The sequence below is a fragment of the Eimeria maxima genome, genomic scaffold, assembly GCF_000499605.1.
Source record: "Eimeria maxima Weybridge genomic scaffold, Emw_scaff18, whole genome shotgun sequence".
Classification (NCBI taxonomy): domain Eukaryota; phylum Apicomplexa; class Conoidasida; order Eucoccidiorida; family Eimeriidae; genus Eimeria; species Eimeria maxima.
This window is the reverse complement of record NW_013564710.1, coordinates 87304-110796: the sequence shown is the minus strand read 5'-3', so window position 1 is coordinate 110796 and position 23493 is coordinate 87304. Positions and strand designations below refer to the sequence as shown.

At 52.0% G+C, this 23493-nt stretch overlaps 4 protein-coding genes across 4 annotated transcripts; 3 read left to right on the top strand and 1 right to left on the bottom strand.

The window, feature by feature from the left end:
* Positions 1-2204: 2204 nt before the first annotated feature.
* On the top strand, positions 2205-6217 carry EMWEY_00003640 (hypothetical protein, conserved; the record flags this gene model as incomplete). The annotated part of the gene is made up of 6 exons (XM_013480310.1): positions 2205-3553; positions 3730-3853; positions 4103-4216; positions 4421-4690; positions 4942-5056; positions 5205-6217. 6 exons carry the CDS (start codon positions 2205-2207, stop codon positions 6215-6217), a joined length of 2985 nt encoding a protein of 994 aa, XP_013335764.1.
* Positions 6218-7133: 916 nt separating this feature from the next.
* Positions 7134-8864, bottom strand: EMWEY_00003630 (hypothetical protein, conserved; the record flags this gene model as incomplete). The annotated part of the gene is made up of 1 exon (XM_013480309.1): positions 7134-8864. The coding sequence occupies one exon, from the start codon at positions 8862-8864 to the stop codon at positions 7134-7136; it is 1731 nt and encodes a 576-aa protein (XP_013335763.1).
* Positions 8865-10277: 1413 nt separating this feature from the next.
* On the top strand, positions 10278-15985 carry EMWEY_00003620 (DNA topoisomerase II, putative; the record flags this gene model as incomplete). Its single annotated transcript, XM_013480308.1, has 13 exons — positions 10278-10394; positions 10717-11056; positions 11648-11840; positions 12538-12666; positions 12869-13287; positions 13597-13756; positions 13905-14094; positions 14299-14389; positions 14729-14847; positions 15107-15262; positions 15372-15485; positions 15570-15674; positions 15956-15985. 13 exons carry the CDS (start codon positions 10278-10280, stop codon positions 15983-15985), a joined length of 2163 nt encoding a protein of 720 aa, XP_013335762.1.
* Positions 15986-16004: 19 nt separating this feature from the next.
* Positions 16005-20842, top strand: EMWEY_00003610 (DNA topoisomerase 2 , related; the record flags this gene model as incomplete). Its single annotated transcript, XM_013480307.1, has 11 exons — positions 16005-16696; positions 16824-16992; positions 17111-17273; positions 17521-17690; positions 18057-18203; positions 18418-18510; positions 18622-18726; positions 19048-19170; positions 19338-19517; positions 19655-20414; positions 20667-20842. 11 exons carry the CDS (start codon positions 16005-16007, stop codon positions 20840-20842), a joined length of 2778 nt encoding a protein of 925 aa, XP_013335761.1.
* Positions 20843-23493: the final 2651 nt, after the last annotated feature.

Genomic DNA, 23493 nt, shown 5'->3' with positions numbered 1-23493 from the left:
TATATATATATATATATATGGGGGCTTCCTCTGTCTAGCCGAGCGCGAACAGGAGATGAAGTGGGCGTCGAGGCTGAGTCGATGTACCACAACAACGTAAATGCTATGTCAGCCCTCTATGAAATTTATTGGTACACTTATCCAGAGCAGCCGCAGAGGATTCGGAGGGATTTCCAAGAGTCCTTATTCAAGAGGGTTTCAAACTTTTTTTTTTCTGCTGGCACTGTCCAGCACGATGGTTTGCGAGGATTGCATTACGCCTAACTATAGCGTATTCATGCATTTGGGCAGAGCTCCCGCAAGAGGAAAAGATAAACAGACTCAACGCAGTCCAGTCTTTGTCGTCACTGTAGATTGCCACGTATGCTGTAACCTGCTCGATCGTTGCTTATTTTTGCACGGGCTACAAGCTCGTACGCAAGTAGGAGTTAGCAAGTGAGAAAAAAGTCACAAACCACTACAAATAACAGCGCCTATATGCAAAATACTTGAAGTATCGGGGCAGCATGCTAATTCTCCACTGATTCAAGCTGAGTATGTCTGGTGCACTGTTTGGGGGTAGTTGAGATCAGATGTACTTCATAAATGTTGTGAAGTGTTAGAGAGTCCTGATTATTAACACGAACTTATCAAGTGCACTTCATACACGATGCCGAGCGTGTTGACGACTAACGACTTCTAGCACAAACATTGGTGAGATAAGAATATACTAGCAGAGGACTAGCATGTGTTTCTGACACTCCTATGCGCCTAGCACTAAGCCACATGTTACAAAGGACCCAGCCAGTGTGTTCCTGGTTTTTTGGTTCCCCATGCAATGCTGCTCAGAGCCTAACTTGCAGAATTCCGTAAGACACTACGTAAGCTTACATCTTTCCAATATGCGGCATGGCTAACTTCAGTAAGAGCACTTCAACTTGTTTATACGAGTCTGTAGTACTTTAGGTGCTGCATTTCTGGCTTTTCTCTTGTTCTATTCTATCTCACTCATCGATGAAGGCATTGACCTCTCGATTTTCTGAGGGGTCCATCTCAGGCGCACCACTGAAGTGCTTTTCTTCGTTGCCAGCTAGGGCTACGGAGGCAGGGCGTTTTACTTTTTCGCGTATACGATGAATTCACATTATGAATTCGCACCTCCAACCCCTAACTGCCTTCGCAGAGGGTCTGTTTGTCCGTGGGAATGTTAGTCGTCCTGCCGCTAGTTACAGCACCGTCTTTTGCAACTTCTACAGCAATTCAAGGAACAAGCATCACCCGGTCACCTTTTGAAGCATGCAGAAACAGATTACTGAGGTCTTAAAAACCGATTTTAGACGGCATACAAATATTTGCGCATCCTCCCTTTTTTAACACAGCCTGCTTTGACACAGCAAGGGGAACAACGCTACAAGGCCGCATCAGCAGGTGGTGACTATCTATTGTAACCGAATGCCGCCTCCGGGGAAGAAGAGAGAAGCGGCATGTGCAGATAGGGGTCCTGTTTTAGAAGTCCCACCACAAGACAGCACTATATCTTTCGCTTCCCCTAGCTGGTAGCACTAGTCCGGAAGTGTGTGCCCAAAAGGGGTTCTGTAGCATCAAAGCAGCAGACACATTGCACGTTGCTCCAGGGGGGCGCCGCTGAGTGTCTGCCCTCTTCCCCCATCCTGTCTCCCCCCTTCCCTGCCCCTTGTCGTAAGCCAGTAACTGGGGGGCAACATCTGCGTGGGTCTCAGTGTTGTTTGCCCTGATGGAGCATGCGGCTAAACAGCTAACAGGATTGTATCTTCAGAGCCACAAATCTGGAATAAATATATTTGATTTTAATTTGGAAATTGTTCAGTGTGCATTTAAAAAGACAGAGATGGGCCCTTGAAGCCTCTTCGCCAAGCCACTGGCTTGCAGGGGCCCACTTTTGGGTGCAGAGGCCCCCCCCAAGGCAAGGAGAGGCCCCTTGTCGCGTCCCCTCTGGCAGCTTCTCTTTACATGTTTTCACTTTTCCCTGCATTTTATTTTAATTGCGTTTCTTCTCTCCCTGGAGCCTCACCGGCTATACAGCTTAGGAGTAGAGCTTCTACTTGGTAGTGGGGGTCAAGGTCCTCGGCATGGGCTCCTTGTGCAAGTTCTTATTGTGGGAGCCGATTTCCCTCTTCCTTAAAATCTCTTCCTCTCTTGTAGGAGGCCAAAGGAAGGTTCAAAAGAGCTAACACTTGCTGGAGGAGATGTTTGGAGCCGCAGCCCAAGGGGCCGGCACAGGGGGGGGCCTCTTCGGCTCGGCCTCGCAAACCCCAGCGGCAACAGGGGGGGGCACTGGCCTCTTTGGAGGCGGGAACACAGCAGCAGCTGCTGCACCAGCAACAGGGACTGGAGCAGCCAACACTGCAACGGGAACAGGCTTCGGCTTGTTCGGGGCGGCCTCCGCAGCAGCACCTGCTGCCACGACCACGACTGGGGGGGGACTCTTCGGGGCTACTGCTACCCCAGCTGCTGCTCCTGCTGCTACAGGTGGGGGCCTCTTCGGGTCTAGTACTACTGCTGCTGCTCCTGCTGCTACAGGTGGGGGCCTCTTCGGGTCTAGTACTACGGCTGCTGCTCCTGCTGCTACAGGTGGGGGGCTCTTCGGGTCTAGTACTACGGCTGCTGCTCCTGCTGCTACAGGGGGTGGCCTCTTCGGGTCCACTGCTACTCCTGCAGCAACTCCTGCTGCTACGACGGGGGGTGGCCTCTTCGGGTCCACTGCTACTCCTGCAGCAACTCCTGCTGCTACAACGGGGGGTGGCCTCTTCGGGTCTACTACTGCTGCTGCCGCTACTCCTGCTGCTGCTCCTGCTGCTACTGGGGGTGGCCTTTTTGGCAAGCCCGCTGCAGCAACAACAACAGGTACTACTGGCGGGGGCCTCTTTGGCGCCAGCACTGCGGGTACCACAGCTACAGGCACAGGAGGAGGGGGTCTCTTTGGTAGTTTATCTACGACAGGGGCCCCCAGCACCACTGCTACTACAACTCCTGCTGCAGGGACAACAACCGGGGGGCTTTTCGGGTCGAATACTACAGCAGGAGCTGCAGCACCTGCTGCAGCAACTGGGGGCGGTCTCTTCGGGGCTGCCAAGCCTGCTGCAGGGACGACAACCACAGGGGGCCTCTTTGGCAGCAGCACTAGCAACACCGGAGGCGGCCTCTTTGGAAGCAGCACCAACACCAACACCACCAGCAGCAACACAGGAGGGCTGTTCGGCAGCAGCAGCAGCACTGGCGGGGGTCTCTTCGGCAGCAGCAGCACCACCGCGACAACCGGTTCTGGCGGCCTGTTTGGCGGCAGCACCAATGCGGGTAGCAGCACCACTACTGGAGGCAGCAGCAGCAGCAACTTGAAAGCAATCAACATCAGCACAGCAGCTTTTGCTTCTGTTGACTGGCGTGCTGCTGCGCTGCTGCCGCGGCAGCCAACTCTAGAAAGCTTAGGGCGTGTGCTGCAGCAGCTACCTCAGGGGGCGAGGGATGTGGAGATACACCTGAGAGAACAGGAGAGACAGCTTGAGTCTCTGCAGGCACAAACACGAGCACTGAAGAAGTACGTCTGTGGGGCAGCTGGCAGATGCACATGATAGGAGACCCTGCTGAGGGTTTAGGGTTTAGTTCTGATGGTTTGGCGTTTAACTTTTACAGTTTAGGGTTTAGAGTTTAACTCTAGGGTTTAGGGTTCGGGTTTTAGGGTTTAGGGTTTAGGGTTTAAGATGTGTGCTTCAGGTCCTTCGGTTCCTTAGAGGGAGGTCTAGCAGCAGAAGCAGCAAGAGTTGCTGCTGCAGGGCATCGTGTTGCTGTAATGAGCCGCCAGAGCAACGCTGTGCGGCCCTTACTGGAGAGAGATAAAGTAAGAACGGAGAAAGCGGGTGCTGCTGCCGCTTCTGATTCTGCTAGTGCTGCTATTGCTGCAGCTGGGGTTGTTGCTGCTGTGAAGGGGCCCCCAGACAATTGGGCGGGGCCCCAGGAATTGCCGTACACCGGGATGCTTGCTGCTGCCCTGCTGCTGAGGGGTGGCTAAACGCGCACTGTCTGCATGCGTTGTTGCTAATCCTAATTTTCTGCCTTCTGCTGTTGCTGTTGTTGCTTGTCTAATCAGAATTTATGTCTTCAAGTCGAGCAGCTGTATCAACAGCTCGTTCAGAACCTCGCCGTTGCAGCAGCAGGAGCAGCTGCCCAAGGAGCAGATGTGCCCTGCGCTCTGCCACTACAGGTACAAGCTTATCCGCGTAACTAGCTAGCTAGCTAGCTAACAACAGCTAGCCAGGAACGCAACAGGTAGCCATGGAAACATAAGGTCCCCCGCGGTTGCTGCAGAGCTGTGGACATATGAACGCAGCCGACACCTGAAGACATTGCGCTCGTGGTGTTTCAGGGTTGAGTGCTTAGGCTTGTTGGGTTTCTGTTTTTGTTTCAGGTCCCGTGTGCACTGGCTACCCCCTGCATTCAGCAGCTGCTGAAGTCTGTCGAGGCTGCCCACGACCGGCTGTCTCTGTTGGAGGCGCAGGTTCAGGAACTCCGCTGTGCCCAAGAAGGGAGCCCCTCAGGCGGAGGTGTGGGCCCCTGCTTTGCTGGGGCACCCCAGTCAACAAGTTGTGGTGGGCCCTCCTCTGGCAGGGGCGATGGCGTCTTAATTGCGGAGATCGTCGCAGCCCAGAGAGACCTTCTGTGTAATGCGTCGAAGAGGGTACGCGCAAGCTGCTATGGGCCCCCAATAGGGGGGCCCCAATGGGCCTCCAAGGGCCCCCGGGGAACGGGAGGGCGGTCCCCTGTGGGTGGGGGAAGCCTATGCTATTGTATTATTTTTCTAAAGCGTACTTGTTTCGCGTAGCAAGCATCTTGAGCGGGATGCCTGTTGGGTTGTGTTTGGAGCGAGCCCTTTTGGATGGGGCTGCCTCTGATACTGCTGTTGCTACTGCTGCGTTTCTGGTGCCGCAGGCGCTTGTCTGTCTGGAGGCAGCTCAGGAGGCCCAGGAGGCCCTCGAGCAGGCAGGAGTTAAACTGGTGCCACCCAGCGAAGAAGAGGAGACAACAGAAATGCAGCCCAGCCAAGGTAAAGCTATATTATCTTGTATACGCACCGCTATTTGCTGCTGCGGTGTCCTGCTGCTGCTGCTGTCGCTTAAGCGTGTGTGCTTTGAGAAAGGCTGTGGTGTTTAGTTAGCTTTTTGGAGTGATGGCTGCTTCTGTTACTGCTGCAGGAGACAAAGCTTCTTTCGCTGGTGGCGGGGGGGCCCTCCTGGGAGATAACAATTCACTTCTCGGCAGCCTCCAGCAGCCCGGCACACCTGCTGGTGGGGGGCTCTTTGGATCCGCGGGGGCCACACAAGGAGGCGGTTCGACTCTTTTTGGGGGGGCTTCTGGGGCTGGTGGTGGTCTCTTTGGCACCCAGAACGCAGGCCAGCAGCAGCAGGGGACCCCTGCCACCGGAGGTTTATTTGGAACGTCAGGTAGTGGGGGCCTCTTTGGAGCTGCGAACAACACTGCAGCAGGAGGAGGTGTAGCGGCAAAAGGGGGGGGCCTCTTCGGCACTAGCGCGGGAGGCGGGGGTCTATTTGGAGCAGGAGGTGCTCAAAGCACCACCAGTACTACTCAGCCGGGTACAGGAGTGGGCCTCTTTGGGACCTCTACCGGCACCCAAGGTACTGGTGGCGGCCTCTTTGGCAGCAACCCTCAGCAGCAACAACAGCAGCCAGCCACAGGGGGCCTCTTCGGATCCAACACAGCGACACAGAGCGGCGGAGGTGGCGGCCTCTTTGGGGCCTCTGCGGCAACCCCATCAACGGGGACGGGTGGAGGACTCTTTGGCAGCACCCAGCAGCAGACAAACACCGCAAGTGCTGGGGGCCTCTTTGGGGCCAACAGCAATACTCAGCAGGGTACGGGAGGGGGCCTCTTTGGGGCCTCTAATAATACTCAGCAGGGTACAGCTGGTGGTCTCTTTGGGGCCAACAGCGGTACTCAGCAAGGTACAGGGGGTGGCCTCTTTGGGGCCTCGACTAATACCCAGCAAGGTACAGGGGGGGGCCTCTTCGGGGCCTCGACTAATACCCAGCAAGGTACAGGGGGGGGCCTCTTCGGGGCTACCACTGGCACCCAGGGTACGGGGGTGGGCCTCTTTGGGGCCTCGAAGACGGCGCAGACTGGTGGGGGACTATTCGGTAACACCCAGCAGACCGCCCTGGGGGGCGGTCTGTTTGGTACGAAGAAGTGAGTGACGCCTTGCTGCAGGCTTGTTGAGGCAGCAGCAGGTGCAGTAGGTTCCGTGTTTGCTGCTGCTACTGCTAAATCAACAGCAGCGGCATCTTTTGTATATCTATTTGAAGGACCGAACGGAAGTGCTTGCTGCCCCGATGATTTGACCTACTGTTGTTGTAAATATCCCTTGTGGCCTCCAGGGTACTACTTAGTCTGTAGATTTGCTTTACTTCCTACTCTAAACTGTCGTACCTCCCTATGTCTCCCTCACCAAATGTACCTATAGACTAGACTAGGAACTCCTTGCTACGTGCATATATGCTTCAAGGACATGCCCCGCAGCAAGTACTAGCAACTGCGCACGAGCTGTACGGACACTTGAGGATACATATCCACCTCGAGTTTAAGCGGTGGTGGTCCGACTTCTGCTTCCTTCCTGATTATTCCCTGCAGGAAGCAGAGAAGCCATGCCACTGTGCGTTCCCTGCAGCATTCGTTTGCTGCTTGTTAAGATGAGCTGTACCTACGGATACACGATTCCACGTGAAAGCGGCAACGCAGCAGCATCAGTCGCTAGGGTTATGCAAAGAACCCCCCAGCAACTGAGTTGCATTAGCATATCGCCTGCTGCTGATGTTCAAAAGAGCAGCAGGCACGGCAGACCTTCCGGTGTATGCATGCACACCACAGAAGGGGCGGAAACCAACTGGCTACTAGGGGCGGTAAGAAACGCATTGGATGCGTTTCTAGGCTAGGCGTGAGGAGACCCTCCAACCTGGGGTCAACTAAGTACGGCACAACACAGATACATCGAAGACGTAAGACATTGAGTGAGGGGTCTGTCTCTACAGCCCAGGCCCCTCTCCCCATGGATGCAACACTGGGGGGAAGTAGTGGTTGGGCTGCAGGTGCCCCTGGCCCCAGGGGTCCCCTCAGCAGAGGAACTCGGCATAGTTGCTCTGTCTGTCGTCCATCCGAGACCGATACACCCGCCGACCTGGGAAGAGGACCTCGGCCTCGGTGTCTAGTTTGTCAGAGGCAGACTCATCGCTGGTGCATGCAGTGGAGGCTATAGAGTCACTCCTTACCAATCGGGACTTTCCAGGAAGAGGGGGCCCCGCTGTCTTGACCTGTCCAGTCAGACGGCCAAAGAGGGTAGGTAGCAGCGCAGCAAAGGCCATCGACTGCTCTTCTACATACTCCGCATCTCCCATGTCTGTGACATCGCCCATATCTGTGGGGTCGAGCGCCCCCATATCTGTGGGATCCATCGCCGTCATATCTGTGGGATCGAGCGCCCCCATGGTGGGATCGAACGATCCCAAAGAGGGATCGGCCGCTGCAGCCCCCATGGCAGCCGCTGCCCCCCCCATCGCCGCGCTGTCTCCCCACCAATTGTTGAACAGGTTGTTCCCCAACCCACTTGACAAGGTGTGCAGCATGCCGCCTTGCCCCCCTGAGTTATCCATGCCAAGGGCCCCCTCCATGAAGCCTCTAAATAGAGAACCCTTGGAGCTCCCAGATGCTGCTGCTGCTGCTGCGCCTTCGAGCGCTTCCGGGTCGGCTCCGATCCCAGGCGCGCCGAACTCCGAGGCCCGCATAAGGGGGCCGGCAGCAGCGGGGAGGTCGCCTGCATGGTCTGCTGCTGCTGCTGCTGCAGTTGATGCTGCTGTAGTTGATGCTGCTGCAGTTGATGCTGCTGCAGTTGATGCTGCTGCAGTTGATGCTGCCGCAGGGGTGGTGGTGATGGTGGCCGTGGGTATGGTGGAAGAGGCCGAAGACGTACCTACGAACGCCACATTGCTGTTGGGAGCGGGGCCCTTGTGCAGCTGCAGGAACTTTGAATGGCTGTGGGTTGCAAGGGGCCCAGGCATAAACTCCTCCCCTCCTTCAGCGCCAACTGGTGGAGCCCCAGCATACCCTGCTCCCCCATTTGTGCCTGAGGGGCCCCCTTGCCCCAGCAGGGGGCCCTGGAGACCCGACCCCCGACCGCCTGCTGTTCGGGAGGCCTCTGTAGCCGTGTGGGAGATAGTATGGCCTCCAGGTGCCGACTGCGGCGGATGATGGTGGCCATGAGCTGTGGTAGATGGACCAGCTGTTCCATGCGCCGGCTCTTGGGCATGGGGGGCCTTGGGCGCTGAGCTCCCCCCCCCTCCTCCCGTTGCTGCAGAACGGTGGGCCTGCACTCCCTTGCCCTTTCCCCTGCCAAAGGCCACCCCTCTCTTCTTTACAAAACATGCCTTTTGACCTACCTTCAACATAGAAGAATGCGCAGCGGCCGCCCCACCACCTCCAGCTGCCTTCCCCCCTGCCGCAGTTACACTTGCTGCCTTGGAAGTCACTAAGCTGGCAGCTGCCTTCCCAGGACCCGTTGCTCCTGATGCAGCTGCTGCTGCCTTTGGAGCTGCCGCAGCTGCCGCACCTCCTACGCCCATTGCCCCTGTCGCAGCATCTCCCGCATGCGCAATGAAGGAGCTGGCTGGGGCTGCCGCTGTGACTGCTCCCAACTTGCTCGCTTTCAAAGACAAAAGCGCCGACCCCATGCCTTTGCTGATGGGAGCCGCTCCCGTTCCAAGGAGTGACGTGGGATCAACTGCCGATCCCGCGGCCTTTGCCCCCAGGGCCGCCAATACTGTCCCCATCGCCAGCACGTGGTGAGGCATTTTGGGGATATTCACAGCAAGTCCTAGCTAATCAGGACAGATATATCAAATCCAAAGCAATCTTAACAATTTTTATGTTGGGGGCGCCGAAGCGGAAAATCCACAGGAGCCAAGACGCGAGCACCCAGGAGGTGTCACTGTAGCTTCTGCCCCTAAGCCCAGAATTGGGGAGGCTGGAGCAGCTCTAACGGTCACGAGGAATTTTTAAAATCCAAAAATAGAATACAAGAGAAACAATCCCCCAAAACAATCCATACGTTGGAAAGTTCCAGTGTTCCTGAAGGCGCTGCTGCCGTCGAAGGGGGTAGTCGTACTACGGCGCCAAGGCCTGGGAGATGAAGATGTCAACTAGCGGCGAGGCCTCCGTGTTTGTTCTCCGTGAATTAGGCAGAAAAGTGTATTAAATAGCATTTATTTTCTTTCGGTTACTTAGTTTAACTTAAAATCTATTCCCTTGTTTTGTCTGAGCGGCCTTAAGGTGTGTGCCGCTGCGCACTCCAGTTGCTGCAGGTTGAGAGTGTACGGATTTCCACAAGAAACACTTAATAAAGTCACATCACAATGAATTAATATATTTTTCCAGCTGTACTTTCTAATGAAACGCGGCCGTTTCTCCTAATTGTTCTGCTGCTTTTCGCGCACTGCCTTCCGTGTGTTTCTTATCCCCCCGGCACGTCCTCTGCGCAAGGCATCAGCTGGACCTGAACAGCTGCATAAGTTAAACTATTTCTGCACGATTTAATGTTTTTTACTCTTGTAATTGTTGGTGCTATCATCCGCATGAAGTTTTAATTAGTGATTATCCGCCTTATTTCTACAGACAGCCGGTGAACGCTCCCCCAGACTGAGCCAGCCCTGCGGTGGCGCCTTCAGGGCTGGTCATGGCGTCTCGGGACCAGCTGCAAAACCCTTTTTCTCCTCTCCCTTGGTTTCCACAACTTATTTAACAGCTGCATTGCCCCAAGACTTGTGTCGGGCTGCAGGCTTCCATAAGAGGCTCCTTCAAGGGGCCCCTCACACGCTTCATTGGCCCTCAGGTGGGGTCGTTGTGCAACACCGTCGGTAGCTGCAGATTTATCTCCTGTATTCGAACGAGACAAATCCATAGCAATCTACATTAAGGGGCTATTGGACTTCCCGAGGCTCTAGAGAGCCCGAAGTGCTGCAGTTACGGAGCGGCTGTTGTTCTTTGCAGACGTCTTCATGCGTGTCTTGGCGCCATACGCAACAAGGCGCTGCTGCTTGCTTCTCTTCACGTCATTGTTACTCTTTTAGAACCATCAGTTGCAGCTGCAATAGGAGCTTCAGCTGCAGCCGCAAAACCTGCAACAGCAAGAGCAGCAGCAGCAGCAGCAGCAGCAGCGCAGCAGCAGCACCTGCAGCAGCAGCAACTGCTGCCGCAGCAGCATCAAAATGAGTTCGTCTGACTCAGAAAATGTGCACGCGAGTTCCAGCGAGAGCGGGGAGGAGGAGGCGCCTGTTGCGAGGACAGGGGGCGGCGGAAAGCGGTCGAAGAAGACAATTGAAGAGGTATTCTGCAGCATTTGCCTTTCTCGTAGATGAACCAAAGGCAATGGGCCTCTGCTTGCGTTGTACGGTTGCATATGACACTTAAATGCATCTGAACAGTATATGTAGGCAGTTTTTGTATAGATGCACAATATATGTTCACGTAAGACCCTTTTCTGCACGTGTGAGGCATACCCGCGAGGCCTGTTAGCCGTAAGTACAGTAAGTATCTGCGGAGGTATGTTTTGGCAAACTGTGCTACTCTGTACTTTCCGTTGGGGGAGTTTTGCGGATGCGGTTTCGGGTGTATGTACAGCTTGGCAGGGTCGTTTGTGTGCCTTAGAACTGTGACGTTGGCTTGTGCGTCTGCATTCCCCCTCAGCGGTACCAAAAAAAGTCTCAGCTAGAACACATCCTGTTGAGGCCGGATTCCTACATTGGAAGCACAGAGATAAGCGCACAGCAGGTGTGGGTGATGCCCGAGGGGGAGATGCGCATGCAGCAGCGCGTCATCTCCTTCCCCCCGGGGCTGTACAAGATCGTCGACGAGATTCTGGTGAACGCCGCAGATGTGAAGGCGCGAGAGACCGAAGGCGGAGGGGCCCCCAGGGCCAAGATGAACGCCATCAAAGTCACTGTGGATCAAGCACAGGGATTCATTAAGGTCTGGAATGACGGAGAAGGTAAGGGCCTAATCTTGGGTTGCCTTTGGTTTCAAGGGCGGCCTTTTTCTCCATGTAGGACTATTGGAATATGCTATTGTCGAAAGCCTTTTCTCCTGTTGTCCTTAAAGTCCACCGGAATAATTGAAAACGAGAAGCTAGCAGTCTTAACCCATATGAACATTCAGATTATATATGCTTTGTATACTTGTTTGTATATTTGTAAATATTGTATGCGGCAAGGGCCTTGAATAACCGACTTCCTCTCTCCATAGCTTCCTGACGCGTAGCAAATATGCAGTTTTGGTTCTAGCCAGTGAAGAACTAAGTGCATGCGCGCACTATGCTTCTGCCGTAGTGGTGGGTGCTGCTGCTGTTGAGGATATCCAACGCGGAAGAGGAGCCCTAGTGGTCGGCGTTACAGGGCTTGCTGCTGCCGTTTGTTGCGCCGACTGTCAGCATTTTGTACAAATGAGGCGTCATTGAGGGCGGGTTTAATTGTATGGACACCTGCACAAGCTGGAAGCGTGAGCTTCCCAGGGTGATGGACGCCGGCAAGCAAGAGGCAGATGGAGACAACTGTTACGATTGCGCATGCTTGCATGCATGCAGGGATTCCCGTGGCAATTCACAAGGAACACAATGTATACGTGGCTGAGCTCATATTCGGCCAGCTACTGACTAGCGACAACTACGATGACAGCGAGGCTCGCGTCACAGGAGGCCGCAACGGATTCGGTGCAAAACTCACGAACATCTTTTCCTCGCATTTCGAAGTTGAATGCGCCGACAGCAAACGCAAACTGTAAGCAACTTCATGTGGACTGTGTTCAGTTGTCTTTGTATCACTTCCTGTGTGTCATTGTCCCCGCGTTTTCTGCTTGGCTCTGTTTTGCGCCTATTGCCGAGTGCCCTCTGTCTCCACTGCCTAGTTGTACTTTGCCTGCTGCATTTGCGCCTCCTGAAGTATCCCCTGTCTATGCTTTTGTGTTGTTGGGATTCCGTCCCCTTCCCGGCCTCCTAATGTGTTCCAATTTGAATGTTGCCCTCTGTCTCCATTGCCTAGTTGTACTTTGCCTGCTGCATTTGCGCCTCCTGAAGTATCCCCTGTCTATGCTTTTGTGTTGTTGGGATTCCGTCCCATTCCCGGCCTCCTAATGTGTTCCAATTTGAATGTCGCAGCAAAAACTACCTGTAGAAGTGGCACTAGCAGAGCTGCCGGGTTTTATACAGGGCTTCGGGTCTGATTCCGTTCCAAACTTGTCTTTACTTGAATATTTCGCGTTTGAGTTTACTGTCGGGCCGTGCTCGCCATTTCTGTTTGTTGTCTCCTTTCTCCTTCTAGTCGCTCTTTGTGCCTTTGTGCGTGTTTGAGTGTGGTTGCTTGTTCCGCCGTCCTTCTGACTTTGCACCTCTGTGTATCTTTCTCCGTCATTGTGTCCATCTATCTCTACGTCGTTGTATCCACCGGCACCTCGGAACTTTTTCTTGGTGTTTCTCAGGAAGATAAAAGTTGTCTGGACTGACAATATGGGCAAGCAAGACCCTCCAGTCGTAACTCCTTTCAACGGGGCCGGCGACTTCGTCTCTGTGAAATTCAAGCCGGACCTCCAGCGCTTCGGGATGTCTGCGTGAGGCTTCGAAATGCTATGTTGAACGGGGCTTTTAGAGGCAGCTCGTTTTGATCTGAGGGCCTACGGGGTGCTGTTCCAGGGTGTACGAATTTAGGGGTTCGATGTTCTTTGCATGCCCACAATAATATTCTAGTAATGCAGTATATAGAGTTATCATTATGTCTGCATGGGTTGCCTGTCTTTTCGTGATCCTGCTTAGTATTGGTGAACAGTCCTGCCCATGCGCCTACTATGATGCGCGCGCGCACAGGCTGGACGACGACTTGGTGTCCCTGGTGCGCAAGCGGTGCTTCGACTTGGCAGGGACTTCGGGGACAGCGGTGTACTGGAACGGAACGCGGCTGCCTGTGCGCAGCTTTGTGGACTACGTGGATTTGTACTTAGGGGAGGGGGCTGGGAAAAAGCGGGGAAAAGGCAAGGAGAAGGGCAAAAGGAAGAGCAAAAAGAAAGGATCTGACGGAGAGACCAGCGATGATTCCGATGTGTACGAAGGCGAGAGAGAAAACGGCTCGGAACCAAAGGAAGATGATGACAAGGAAAATGAAAGCCCCCCAGAAAAGCAAATCATAAAGATCCACGAAAAGATGCATCGATGGGAAGTTGTTATCAGCCAAACAGGTTGGTAGGGGTAAGGGGGGGCCCGACAAAGACAGATCCATGAGCAAGCAACACAGAGACGCAAATTCATGTTGAATAGGATAAGGAGATAGAGGCAGGCTACGAATCAGATATGCAGACAGGAGACAATCACAGAGATGCACACGGACAGACAGAGCGGAGGGCTGGCTGCTGCGGCTGCTGATTTTAGTGACATCTCATCTTGGTTGCACCCATCTAGTGGTGGCATCGAGAGAAGAGAGGATAAAACGTACGTTGTAGAGCATCTGCGCGTGCATTTCTGTGTTCATCGGTGTGTTGTATGTTCAGACGGCAGTTCGTTTTCCCAGGTGTCCTTCGTTAATAGCATTTGTACGACGAAGGGTGGCCACCACGTGACTCACGTCATCGAGCCTCTTCTCGCGGCTCTGGTGAAGAAGGCAAACGCCAAAAACAAAGGAGGCATGGAGATTAAGCCACCACACGTCAAGTACGTCTCACACATCCTGGCCCAACTATGGGCTCGCAGCACAAGCAAGTTCCGCGCTCTAAATGCTCTGCAGTTAGCTGTTGCAAATGGAGCAAATGGAGAGGGCGCTTATGAGCTTGGTGCACCCTTGTTGCACTTCCTCCTTCAGGCAACACCTTTGGGTGTTTGTTAAGTGTCTCATTGAGAACCCCGCGTTCGATTCCCAGACAAAGGAAACATTGACCACCACTGTATCTCGCTTCGGCAGCAAATGCACACTATCCGAGAGGACGATAAACGCCGTCGCCAAGTCTCCCATCTTGGAAGGGGTGCTCTTATGGGCGCAAACGAAGGCGCAGGTGGGAGGACAATGGTTTCTGGTGCTTGCCTGAGACGTGTTTGTTGGTTAGTCAGCTTTCTACCGGTTGGTGGCTACCGTGTGTAGGTTGCAGCTTACCGTTATGCAATTGGGCTACCAACAAGGATCTGTAGCTTGCCGTGATTTGTTTCGGTTGCCTTCGCTGCAGTTTGCTGAGCATTTGGTGGATGAGTGTGTTCACTAGGTCGAACTGAGACGGCAAATGCAAGTGGGAAAGACAAAAGGCAGAGAGCGGTTGACAGGCATATCGAAACTGGAGGACGCAAACGAAGCGGGTAAGTGCAGCTTCCGCTTCTGCGTCTGTCCTATCCTTGCGTACGTCCCGCTCGTCTAGTTGCTTAGTTTACCCGATATAGTTCAAACTGAATAGTTGCTTAGTTCACCCGATATAGTTCATACTGGACCTTCACGCATGGCAAAGGCTGCTCCATTGTGGCATTATGATCGTAGCCGATGCTCCAGGGTAAACAACCTTGCTGCTGTGGGAGCTGTGTTGGCTGTGCAAGGAGTTGCGAATCTGTGTCCGCTTTCTATATCTGCAGTCGGGGTTCCTGTTACCTCCAGCTGGGCGTGTGCACAGTACTCTGGTGTTATCTTGCTTCTTTGCTTTGCAGGCGGCCGATATGCCCAGGAATGTACGCTGATCTTGACTGAGGGTGACAGTGCTAAAACGTCTTGTCTCGCGGGGCTGTCCGTTGTGGGGCGAGAAAAGTACGGCGTGTTTCCTCTGAGGGTGAGTGGATGTGGGTTTTGTGCAATGTGAAGGTGCATTCCATTTTGGGCCTGCTTCAGCAATACTCTGCACGCACCGCCTGTTCAGTAGAAGCGATGACAGAAACGGTTTTCATGCAAAAGCTCCATCGATTGGCTGCACGAGATGGTTGGATGGATCCCTTCATTGTGTCCAGTGATTGCACAGTGCCTTCATTTTCCTTGGTGTTTGGAATAGTTTGAGCTTGTGTAACTTTGTTGGGTGTGCTGTGTGGTACCAGGGGAAGCTGCTGAACGTGCGAGAAGCATCTTTCAAGCAGTTAAAAGAAAACCGCGAAATCCAAAATATCCTGAGGATCCTCGGTCTTCAGATTAACGACAAAGTGCAAGACACACGGGGTCTGCGCTACGGCTCGCTGATGATAATGACGGATCAAGTGCGTATTTTGCTGCATCGTGTGCCCGACGAAACGCTCTCATTGATTGTTTCACTTCGTGTGAGTTAACCGCTATTGGCTAGAGCGTGCCAACTTGTTCTGCTTGCAGGACTATGACGGTTCGCATATAAAGGGGCTGCTCATTAACATGCTGCACCATTACTGGCCTCAGTTGCTGCAGTGCAACCATTTCCTCACGGAGTTTGTCACTCCGATCGTCAAGGTACGCTCGCTGACGCCAACTTGATGGCTGGAAGTGCAAATCTATAAAATGCTTGTTGCGTTAATTGTCTTCCGTCGTATGTAGGTTTCGAAAGGCTCCGTTGAAAAGGCATTCTTCACTCTTGTCGAATATGACATGTGGAGGAAGCAAGCGGGAAACCTTGCGGGATGGAAGATAAAGTACTACAAAGTCAGTACTGCTCAACTCCGAAGTACAGTACAGAGCAGGCAACTCAGTCTACCGTACAGGCGTCAAGTAGTCCGCGAATACGTGCCGCAGTCTGCTGCTCATGACTCGTTGAATTGTTGCAGGGTTTGGGTACCTCGACAGATAGAGAGTTCAAGGATTATTTTCAAGCTCTGGATAAACACCGAATCAAATTCCGATGGACAGGCAAGCAGATCCATGCAAGGATGATGCGCTTGTAGTTCCGTTGCACCCTTTGTATGTGTGGTTTGTGTCTGCGTCAGAGTGTGAATTGTGAACCTACCATGTTATGAGCTCATGAATTCACTCTGAATGCGTTTTTTTGCCCCAGGCAGTGGAGATGGGGAGCTAATTGATATGGCATTCAGCAAGAAGCGGGCTGAGGACAGAAAGCGTTGGCTGCAAGGTTACAGAGAAGGAACGTTCGTCGACCATTCTCTTCGAGAATTGACGTTTTCTGATTTTGTGAATAAGGAATTGGTCCAATTTTCACGATACGACAATGAACGCTCGATCCCGCAGCTTGTGGACGGGTGGAAAGTAGGCCAGCGCAAGGTGCTGTTTGCTGTCTTCAAGAAAAACACAAAAGCCGAGATGAAAGTGGCACAGCTGTCTGGATACGTGGCGGAGCAGAGCGCCTACCACCATGGAGAGCAGTCTTTGCAGCAAACCATCATTACCATGGCACAGCGGTTTGTAGGCAGCAACAACCTTAACTTCCTTGAGCCTGTAGGACAGTTTGGCTCTCGGAAAGAAGGAGGAAAAGATGCATCCGCCCCCCGTTACATCTTTACCAAGCTTGCGCCCTACACCCGGCTTGTCTTTCCTGAGGCCGATGATCCATTGCTCGAATACCTGTACGAAGAGGGACAAAAAATTGAACCCAAGTACTATGTACCCGTCATCCCAACTATACTTGTCAACGGCAGTGAAGGCATTGGAACGGGATGGTCTTCCTTTATTCCAAACTTCAATCCTAGAGACATCATTTCGAACTTAAAACGGTCAGTCTACCTTACGTACACAAAGCACGGATTCAACCCCCTGATAATGCAACGTCTGTCACCTGTGCAATAACAAGCAGTTGAACGGGCTGTTGCTGCTTCACATGCTTGCATGTGCGGGTTCCAGGTTTATTGCCGGAGAGGAAATGGTTCGAATGAAGCCCTGGTACCGGGGCTTTAAAGGCCTCATTGAGGAAAATGCAACAAAGACCGCATTTGAGACCATAGGCCTTATTGAGAAAACCGGGGAAGATGTTGTAGAGATAAGTGAGCTTCCGATCAAGCGATGGACACAGGTGAGCATTACAAAAATAGTCCTGCAGCGTATTATTGGCGGCTTGTGCGGATAGAGATCACCAGCGACATCAGGCTTAAGTGTAAATGCTCTTCTGTGTAACTGGAAGCATGTGTAAGACTTGCAACGAAGGTAGTTATGTATTAAGGGCATTGTTGCAGGATTACAAGGAGTGGCTGGAAGAGCAGCTTCCAACCCCCGACAAGAAAGACCCGTGGATATCTGATTTCAGAGACAGCAGCAGCCACGAAGACATCAAATTTGTCATTAAGCTTTCAGCAGGTATCCTAAGCAACTAGGTTCAGGGCCCACTTCCCCACGGGCAGATTAATTTATGCATTTAACGCAGCGGAACGCTTGTTCATCTAGTGGACGTTCTGCCAACGTCACTCTTTAGTCATTTAATATTTCTGCACTATTTTGAGGTACAACAGGCTGTCTTCAGTTCAAGAAATTTGCTGCACTGAGGGAGTTGCCCTTGATGGTGTTGTACATATGGTTACGTGTGTGGTGTATTGCTACCTATCAGAAAAGCTTGAAGGATCTGATAATGAAGCTTTGGTAAAACTCTTCCGTCTCAAGTCTTCTTTAAGCACGCAAAACTATCACCTTTTCAACGCTGAGGGGAAGGTCCAGAAGTACTCTGATGAGCTGGAGATAATGAAGGACTTTGCTGCCATTCGTCTGACCTTCTACGAAGTCAGTCAGCTTTATTTGTTGCAGTCTTAAGGCGTCTTTCTGGAATGTATAGAACGAGTTTGTCCATGTGGAAGAAGGCAAAATGTCACTTTTCTCCCTTGATATAGTGGATGGTTGCGGTTTTCCCATCTGAAGTTTAAACCTGGCACTCTACGTGCCGTTGAATGTACTATCACCTGACAGTTTAAGTAGATTCGAATATGTGAGATCTAGGATGGCATGAATTTACTGATATTCCGCTACACAAGGGATACGGTGTGGGAGGGTGACTGGCGCCTTTTGCTGATGTTGATTGTGAGCAGCAAAGTCTTAGTTGGAGAACCAAATATGCTTTTGATTCACCATTGTGTTTTGTCCATGTCGCAGAAACGTAAAGCATACCTCATTGCCGTGTCGGAGAAGGAAAAGTCCATTCTGCACAACAGAGTCCGCTTCATCACATCTGTCCTATCGGGGGAGTTGGTCGTGAGCAACAAACGTCGCCAAATCTTGATAGAAGAACTATTTGCCAAGGTAGGCACCAATGTTGCAGCTGTGGGTGAGAACAGTTGTCACATTCTTCGTCCTCAATTCGTGGCTTTAACTCTGTTCACTCTGTTCCCTCACGAACACTCAGGGGAGACATAGGATTACATTCATTCCTATAATCCAGCCAGTCTTTGAATCCCTTTGAAGGGGCACCAAGATAGTATGCGTCTTTAGCTGTAAACCTGCGGCGGTGTCTTAGGGGTATGACCCGATGCGCGAGCTGGAGAAGAAGTGCGCAAGCCTCATTGAGAGCATCCTGAATCGCCAGACTCCTCAAGAGCATGGTTTATCTGTGAGTTGCTTTGAAGCATTCCTTCTCAGCATCGCTGATTGCAAAGTCAGCTCCATATTTCCGAAATGTCTAACGTGGGTGGTTACCACCTCCTTCTATATCCGCTGTTAGGACAAAGAAAGCGCCGATGAAGAACCGCCTTCAGCCTGTGGATGTGTCGGGTCGGACTTTGACTACCTCGTCGGAATGCCAATGTGGAGTTTAACAGCTGAAAGGGTAAAGCCTCATGAAATGCGTTGCACAGTATTTTCAACACATGTGCCTCCAGTGGGAAAGTAATAGGGCAATTTCCCTACCGCAAAATTGCCGAAAGGATGCAGTGGTGGCGCAGGGTTCGGATTGCTTTTGGTTAATTGTATAAACCTAGCGCAGATATCCTCCTAGTTTCGTTGTGCTTCTAGTTTGGGGTATAGATAGGCTTTGCCTTGTTTAGGTACTTTGCTGCAAAATAGAAGCATGTTGCAATCGATGGCCATGGAGGAAAATGTGTGGGATGCCCACATATTCTTACTTTGTTGGCTTTCTTGCTGGCCGTAGGTGGAAGATTTGAAACGACAACTGCGAGATAAGGAAGTGGAATTGGAGTGTCTAAGGCAAACGGACATTCGGACTCTGTGGCTTAAGGATTTGGATGCTCTTTTAGAGGCCATCGAGAAGCAGGTGATATATCCCAGGAAATATGCCCCTACCTGCCTGTGACAACTATCAAAGGGGCTATATGCAGCAAAACGGGCAAGCCGTATTTGGCTGTGCTCCGCAAGGCCACGGTAGCTCGCCTGTCCGTATTTTAGTGCTGATGTTTCGTCCTTTGTGCTTGCCGGTTCTAGGATGCGGCTGACATGAAGCAGCGAGAAGCAGACTTGGCGTTCCACAGGCAAATGGAAAGCAAGAAGGGTCTTAAGGGCTTCTCAGCTCTTAAGGGAAAGCCCAAAGCCGCCAAGGGAGGAGCCCCCAAAGCAGCGCCTAAAGTCGGGAGTGCCAAATCGACATCTAAGGCTCGCAAGAAGGTATTGTGACGTGAATTCTTTCGATTCTTGAATCGGTGTTGCGTCACGAATAGAGGCGAAGATTTTCTGTATGTCCAATTGAGTATTCTTGTGGAACTGTGTTTTTGGCACTAGTGCGTTGGTCTGGGAATGCACAGGTACGGTCAAGCTCAGAAGAGTCCGTAAGCTCGTCAGAGGATACTGGCGAATCCACAGATGAATTGAGCCTTGCGGACGACTCATCCGAGGAGGATCGGTCCCCAAGGAAGCGTCCAAGACCTGCACAGAAGAAAACAAACGGAGTGAAGCCTCAGGAGGAACCGCTAACCACAGCTCATCCCACCTCGAACAGCACAGTCACACAAGGGTTGCCGCCCCTACTTGCCTCACAGGAAACTCCCAAGTTATCAGCGGACAAGGGAGAAAAACCGGAAGAGTCTCCACAGGCACCACCTCCTATCCAGTCGCTTTCCCTTCTCGACCGTCTGCGGCTGGGAGGAAGCAGTTCATTCTCCTCCTTAGCCCCCGTCCGCACTAAACAGCTGACCCTGGACGAGATATTCGGTCCCTCCAGCAGCACCACGGCTAAGCCCTCTGAAGTGGCAACGCCAGCACAAGCTGCAGTGCCAACGCCAGCACAGGATGTAGTGCCAACGACCGCAGCGGGTGATTCAGCAGATCCCTCCAGAGACTCTTGTGGGGAGTCTGCAATCATGAGAACTCCCCCCAAACCCAAACGGCGGAGAGTGTTGGTGGACTCAGATGACGACTCAGTCCCCAGATCTGCCAACAGATCGAAAGCCTCCACCCCCAGAAGGTCAGCTCCGTCGACGCCACAGAAGCCAAAACCTCGTGGGACTCCCAAAAAGCACAAGGGTGAAACCGACGATGACGAATCAGACTCACCTAAAGGCGGAGGTAAGACCAGTTACCTGTCAAATCATTGTCTCCCACATGTTAACGCTGAAGGAGAGTTTTGGTGCAGGCTTAGTCACTTGTACGTGTCAATACTGCGTAGCAAAGGGTGCTGTAGGAAAAGTCTAAATCGTAATTACGGGGGCACCGCCAGGCGTAGTTCGGTTTAGACCACTGTTGTGGTGCATTGGGGCCAGCGCCGCAACACTTAGCTCTCCAAGATACTTCTGATGTGCCGTGTGTCTCAAAATTCAGATTTAGGTATAGAGGAATCCCCTATTGCCTCGAATAGGCCCCGCCGAGCAGCAGCGCAGGCGCCCAAGAAGTACACCATGGACTCTTCAGAGTCGAGTGAGGGGGAAAGCGAAGCTTCTGAAGCGGCTTCTGAAGAGTCTTCAGAAGCGGAAGTCATCTCCGAAGACGACGACTAGTTTAAGAAAAAGCCTCGAGAGTTCCCTCGAGCCTTACTTACGTTCATATTTGTCACTTCTCCGTTTTCTAAGAGGGCGGGCGTTATTGTTCCCGACTATGTATTTGTCACGGGGCACCTGGGTATGAAACCCACTAGTAGAAGCGCTAAAGTGCATGCCCTCTGTAACATGCTTGCTCGTATGCTTCTAATTACGTAATAAAAGCCTCCTCTGAGCTGTTAGTATACATGTCTGTGCCTGGTGTGGCGTGGCCAACCAGAGGGGATGTATTAGCTAGAAAGGAAGTTGAGATTTTGACAACGAAAAAACACCGGAAGAGCTTATTTTATTCTACATAAGCATTGAAAAGATAGATACAAGTTACATTACAGTTCACAAACAAAAACTATACAGTGTCTTGCGTCGAGCGGAAAACGTGTTGGCGATTTCTCCAGAATACCTGAGAACTTCCGAACACAGACAGACGCCTAGCGCGTGAGCTCATCTCTGCAGAAGGTTTCTTCCGCATGAATTTGAACGAGGGCAGTTATAAAGCTGTTCCTAACGCACCTCTCCATATGAGGCGTATATTTCTGACCCTTTCAACACCTCCTTTGTAGCTCGTAGGAGAACGCGTCTGGGCACAATCAGCACAATCAGACACAAGCGGTAAGTTAAATGTACTGCCGTTGGCAGCTTCCGCCGGTTGCGAAGGTGCCCGTGGGGGAATCTATATTTCCGGCATGCAGCACACCTCTGTTGCCTTATTTTAACGAATTCAGCGTTGATGGCGCGTCTGTCATAGTTGTCATTGGCATATCTTGCGAATACCTGATTTGAAAAAAAAAAAAGCAGCAGACGATCAGGCGTTTATTTTGAGGTCTATTTGGGGGCTGCTTTAGCCAGAACCTTCCAGGAACACTTCCGGAGTTTTCGCTGGATCTCCCCGTCTAAATTTGGAAGAAAGTTGAAGCTCGCCTGTGGGTGGTTGGTGGCGTCTATGTGGCAGTTTATGTGCCCTGTGCCCATCACGTATTGTCGGTCTTCCATGCGCAGGATTTCTCTGAGGACATAAGAGCCTTTAAATGTTTCGCCCGTGAAACTTTTCCTACACATTGAAACATTCCCCCCCCTGTTCTACGGAAAACTGCCAGGAAATTCGACGGGCAGCTCTATGTCAACAAGCAGGGTGTTCCCTAACGGCCATCACCCAAGGCCGTTGGAATACCGGTCTAACAATTCATTATTCAAGTCGCACATCAGGCTTTTCTTGTCGCCGATGTATTCGCATATCCAAGTTCCCGGCCTTATGTCTGTGGGTGCGACAACGGACAACCCGAAACGTATCTTGCACGTTGCGAGGTGGCTGAGCATATTAATTGGCATATGTGTCCGTCGTCATAGTCAAGTGTGCGTTTTTAGGCAAAGTGGAGGCCCAAATAGCAGCTAACGTCTCAATTGTGTCCAATGACTGCTAGCTAGCTGCGCTCTCACCTGCTCCTGCAAACAGTCCCAAACCAGCACCTGGAATAAGTGAAATGTCGGTGAAAAGAGCCCCGGGGGCAAGAAAAGACCCATCAGGAGCCCTTGGTAAATTTGGCAAAGGGTTATTCGCAGTTGGTATCATTGCAAATCGGAAGATAGGGCGTCAACCCTTGGATCGGCTCCGCTGTACCGGCCCCCCACCCATCAGTCCGGAGACAACACAGAACTATGTCAATCAGATGTTGGCATCAAAATCTAGAAGCAACGTTTACTTGTGGTAGTTCAGAAGACAGAAAACAATTTTAGGTGCCTGGGAAGTTCCAAGGACTTCGTCACTTTTCAAGCTGTGCACGCCAGCCGCCTGCAGAAACGTGTGCGCAACTCCTCCCACCGCCTTGAAGCATTAAAGAGAGCAGAAACTCTTCTCCCCAGTTAGTTATTCACATTTCAAGAACAAAAGCCTCGTAGATGCGTGTTTTTAGCTGCAGGAAGGAAGCATTGGCGCGGTGGAGGGCAGACACGGCCCGGGACCCTGGCACAGCAGAGCGAGAGAGTCATCCCTTGTACTTACTTCAGAAACTGTTATTGTGGGTTTACACAAAAATATTTAATTTTATGCCTTTTCATAAAAGGCCGATGCATTGGTCAACCAATGGAGACGCATTTATAACTGGTCAGCTGCACTTTGCCAACCTGTACCCGGCCAATACATCTGCATTCCTGTCAAACTTCCAACACATTACATTCACAGAACGACAGTGTATGGATAGGCTATTGTACATGAATAAAGTGCTTATATGTATATATATATGCTTCAGCGAGTAGCATGACTGACCTTCCTTGCTTTGGTCGTTTCTGTTTTTGAGTGTCGCGTCAATTCCGAATAGCGTTGCACAGTGGCTTTGATCTTACTCGAGCGAATGTCTGAGCTGCAACAGAGTCACCAAAATCAGTACTTGCCTTGAAAATACTCTTAACGCCCCCCGGGACTTCAGGCATCTCATGCGCAATGACACAGTGTCGTGGGTCTGACGCGGAGAGGGAATGGGCCATTACATGCAGCGAACCTCCCTATAGCTGCTGCTGCAAGGCGAATACACATGCAAGCATTCCCCAATTTCATTCTTCTGCTGTTGATCCTGGTTACAGGTGTATGCAGTGTTAGCTCCTGTATCCGATACGCCACT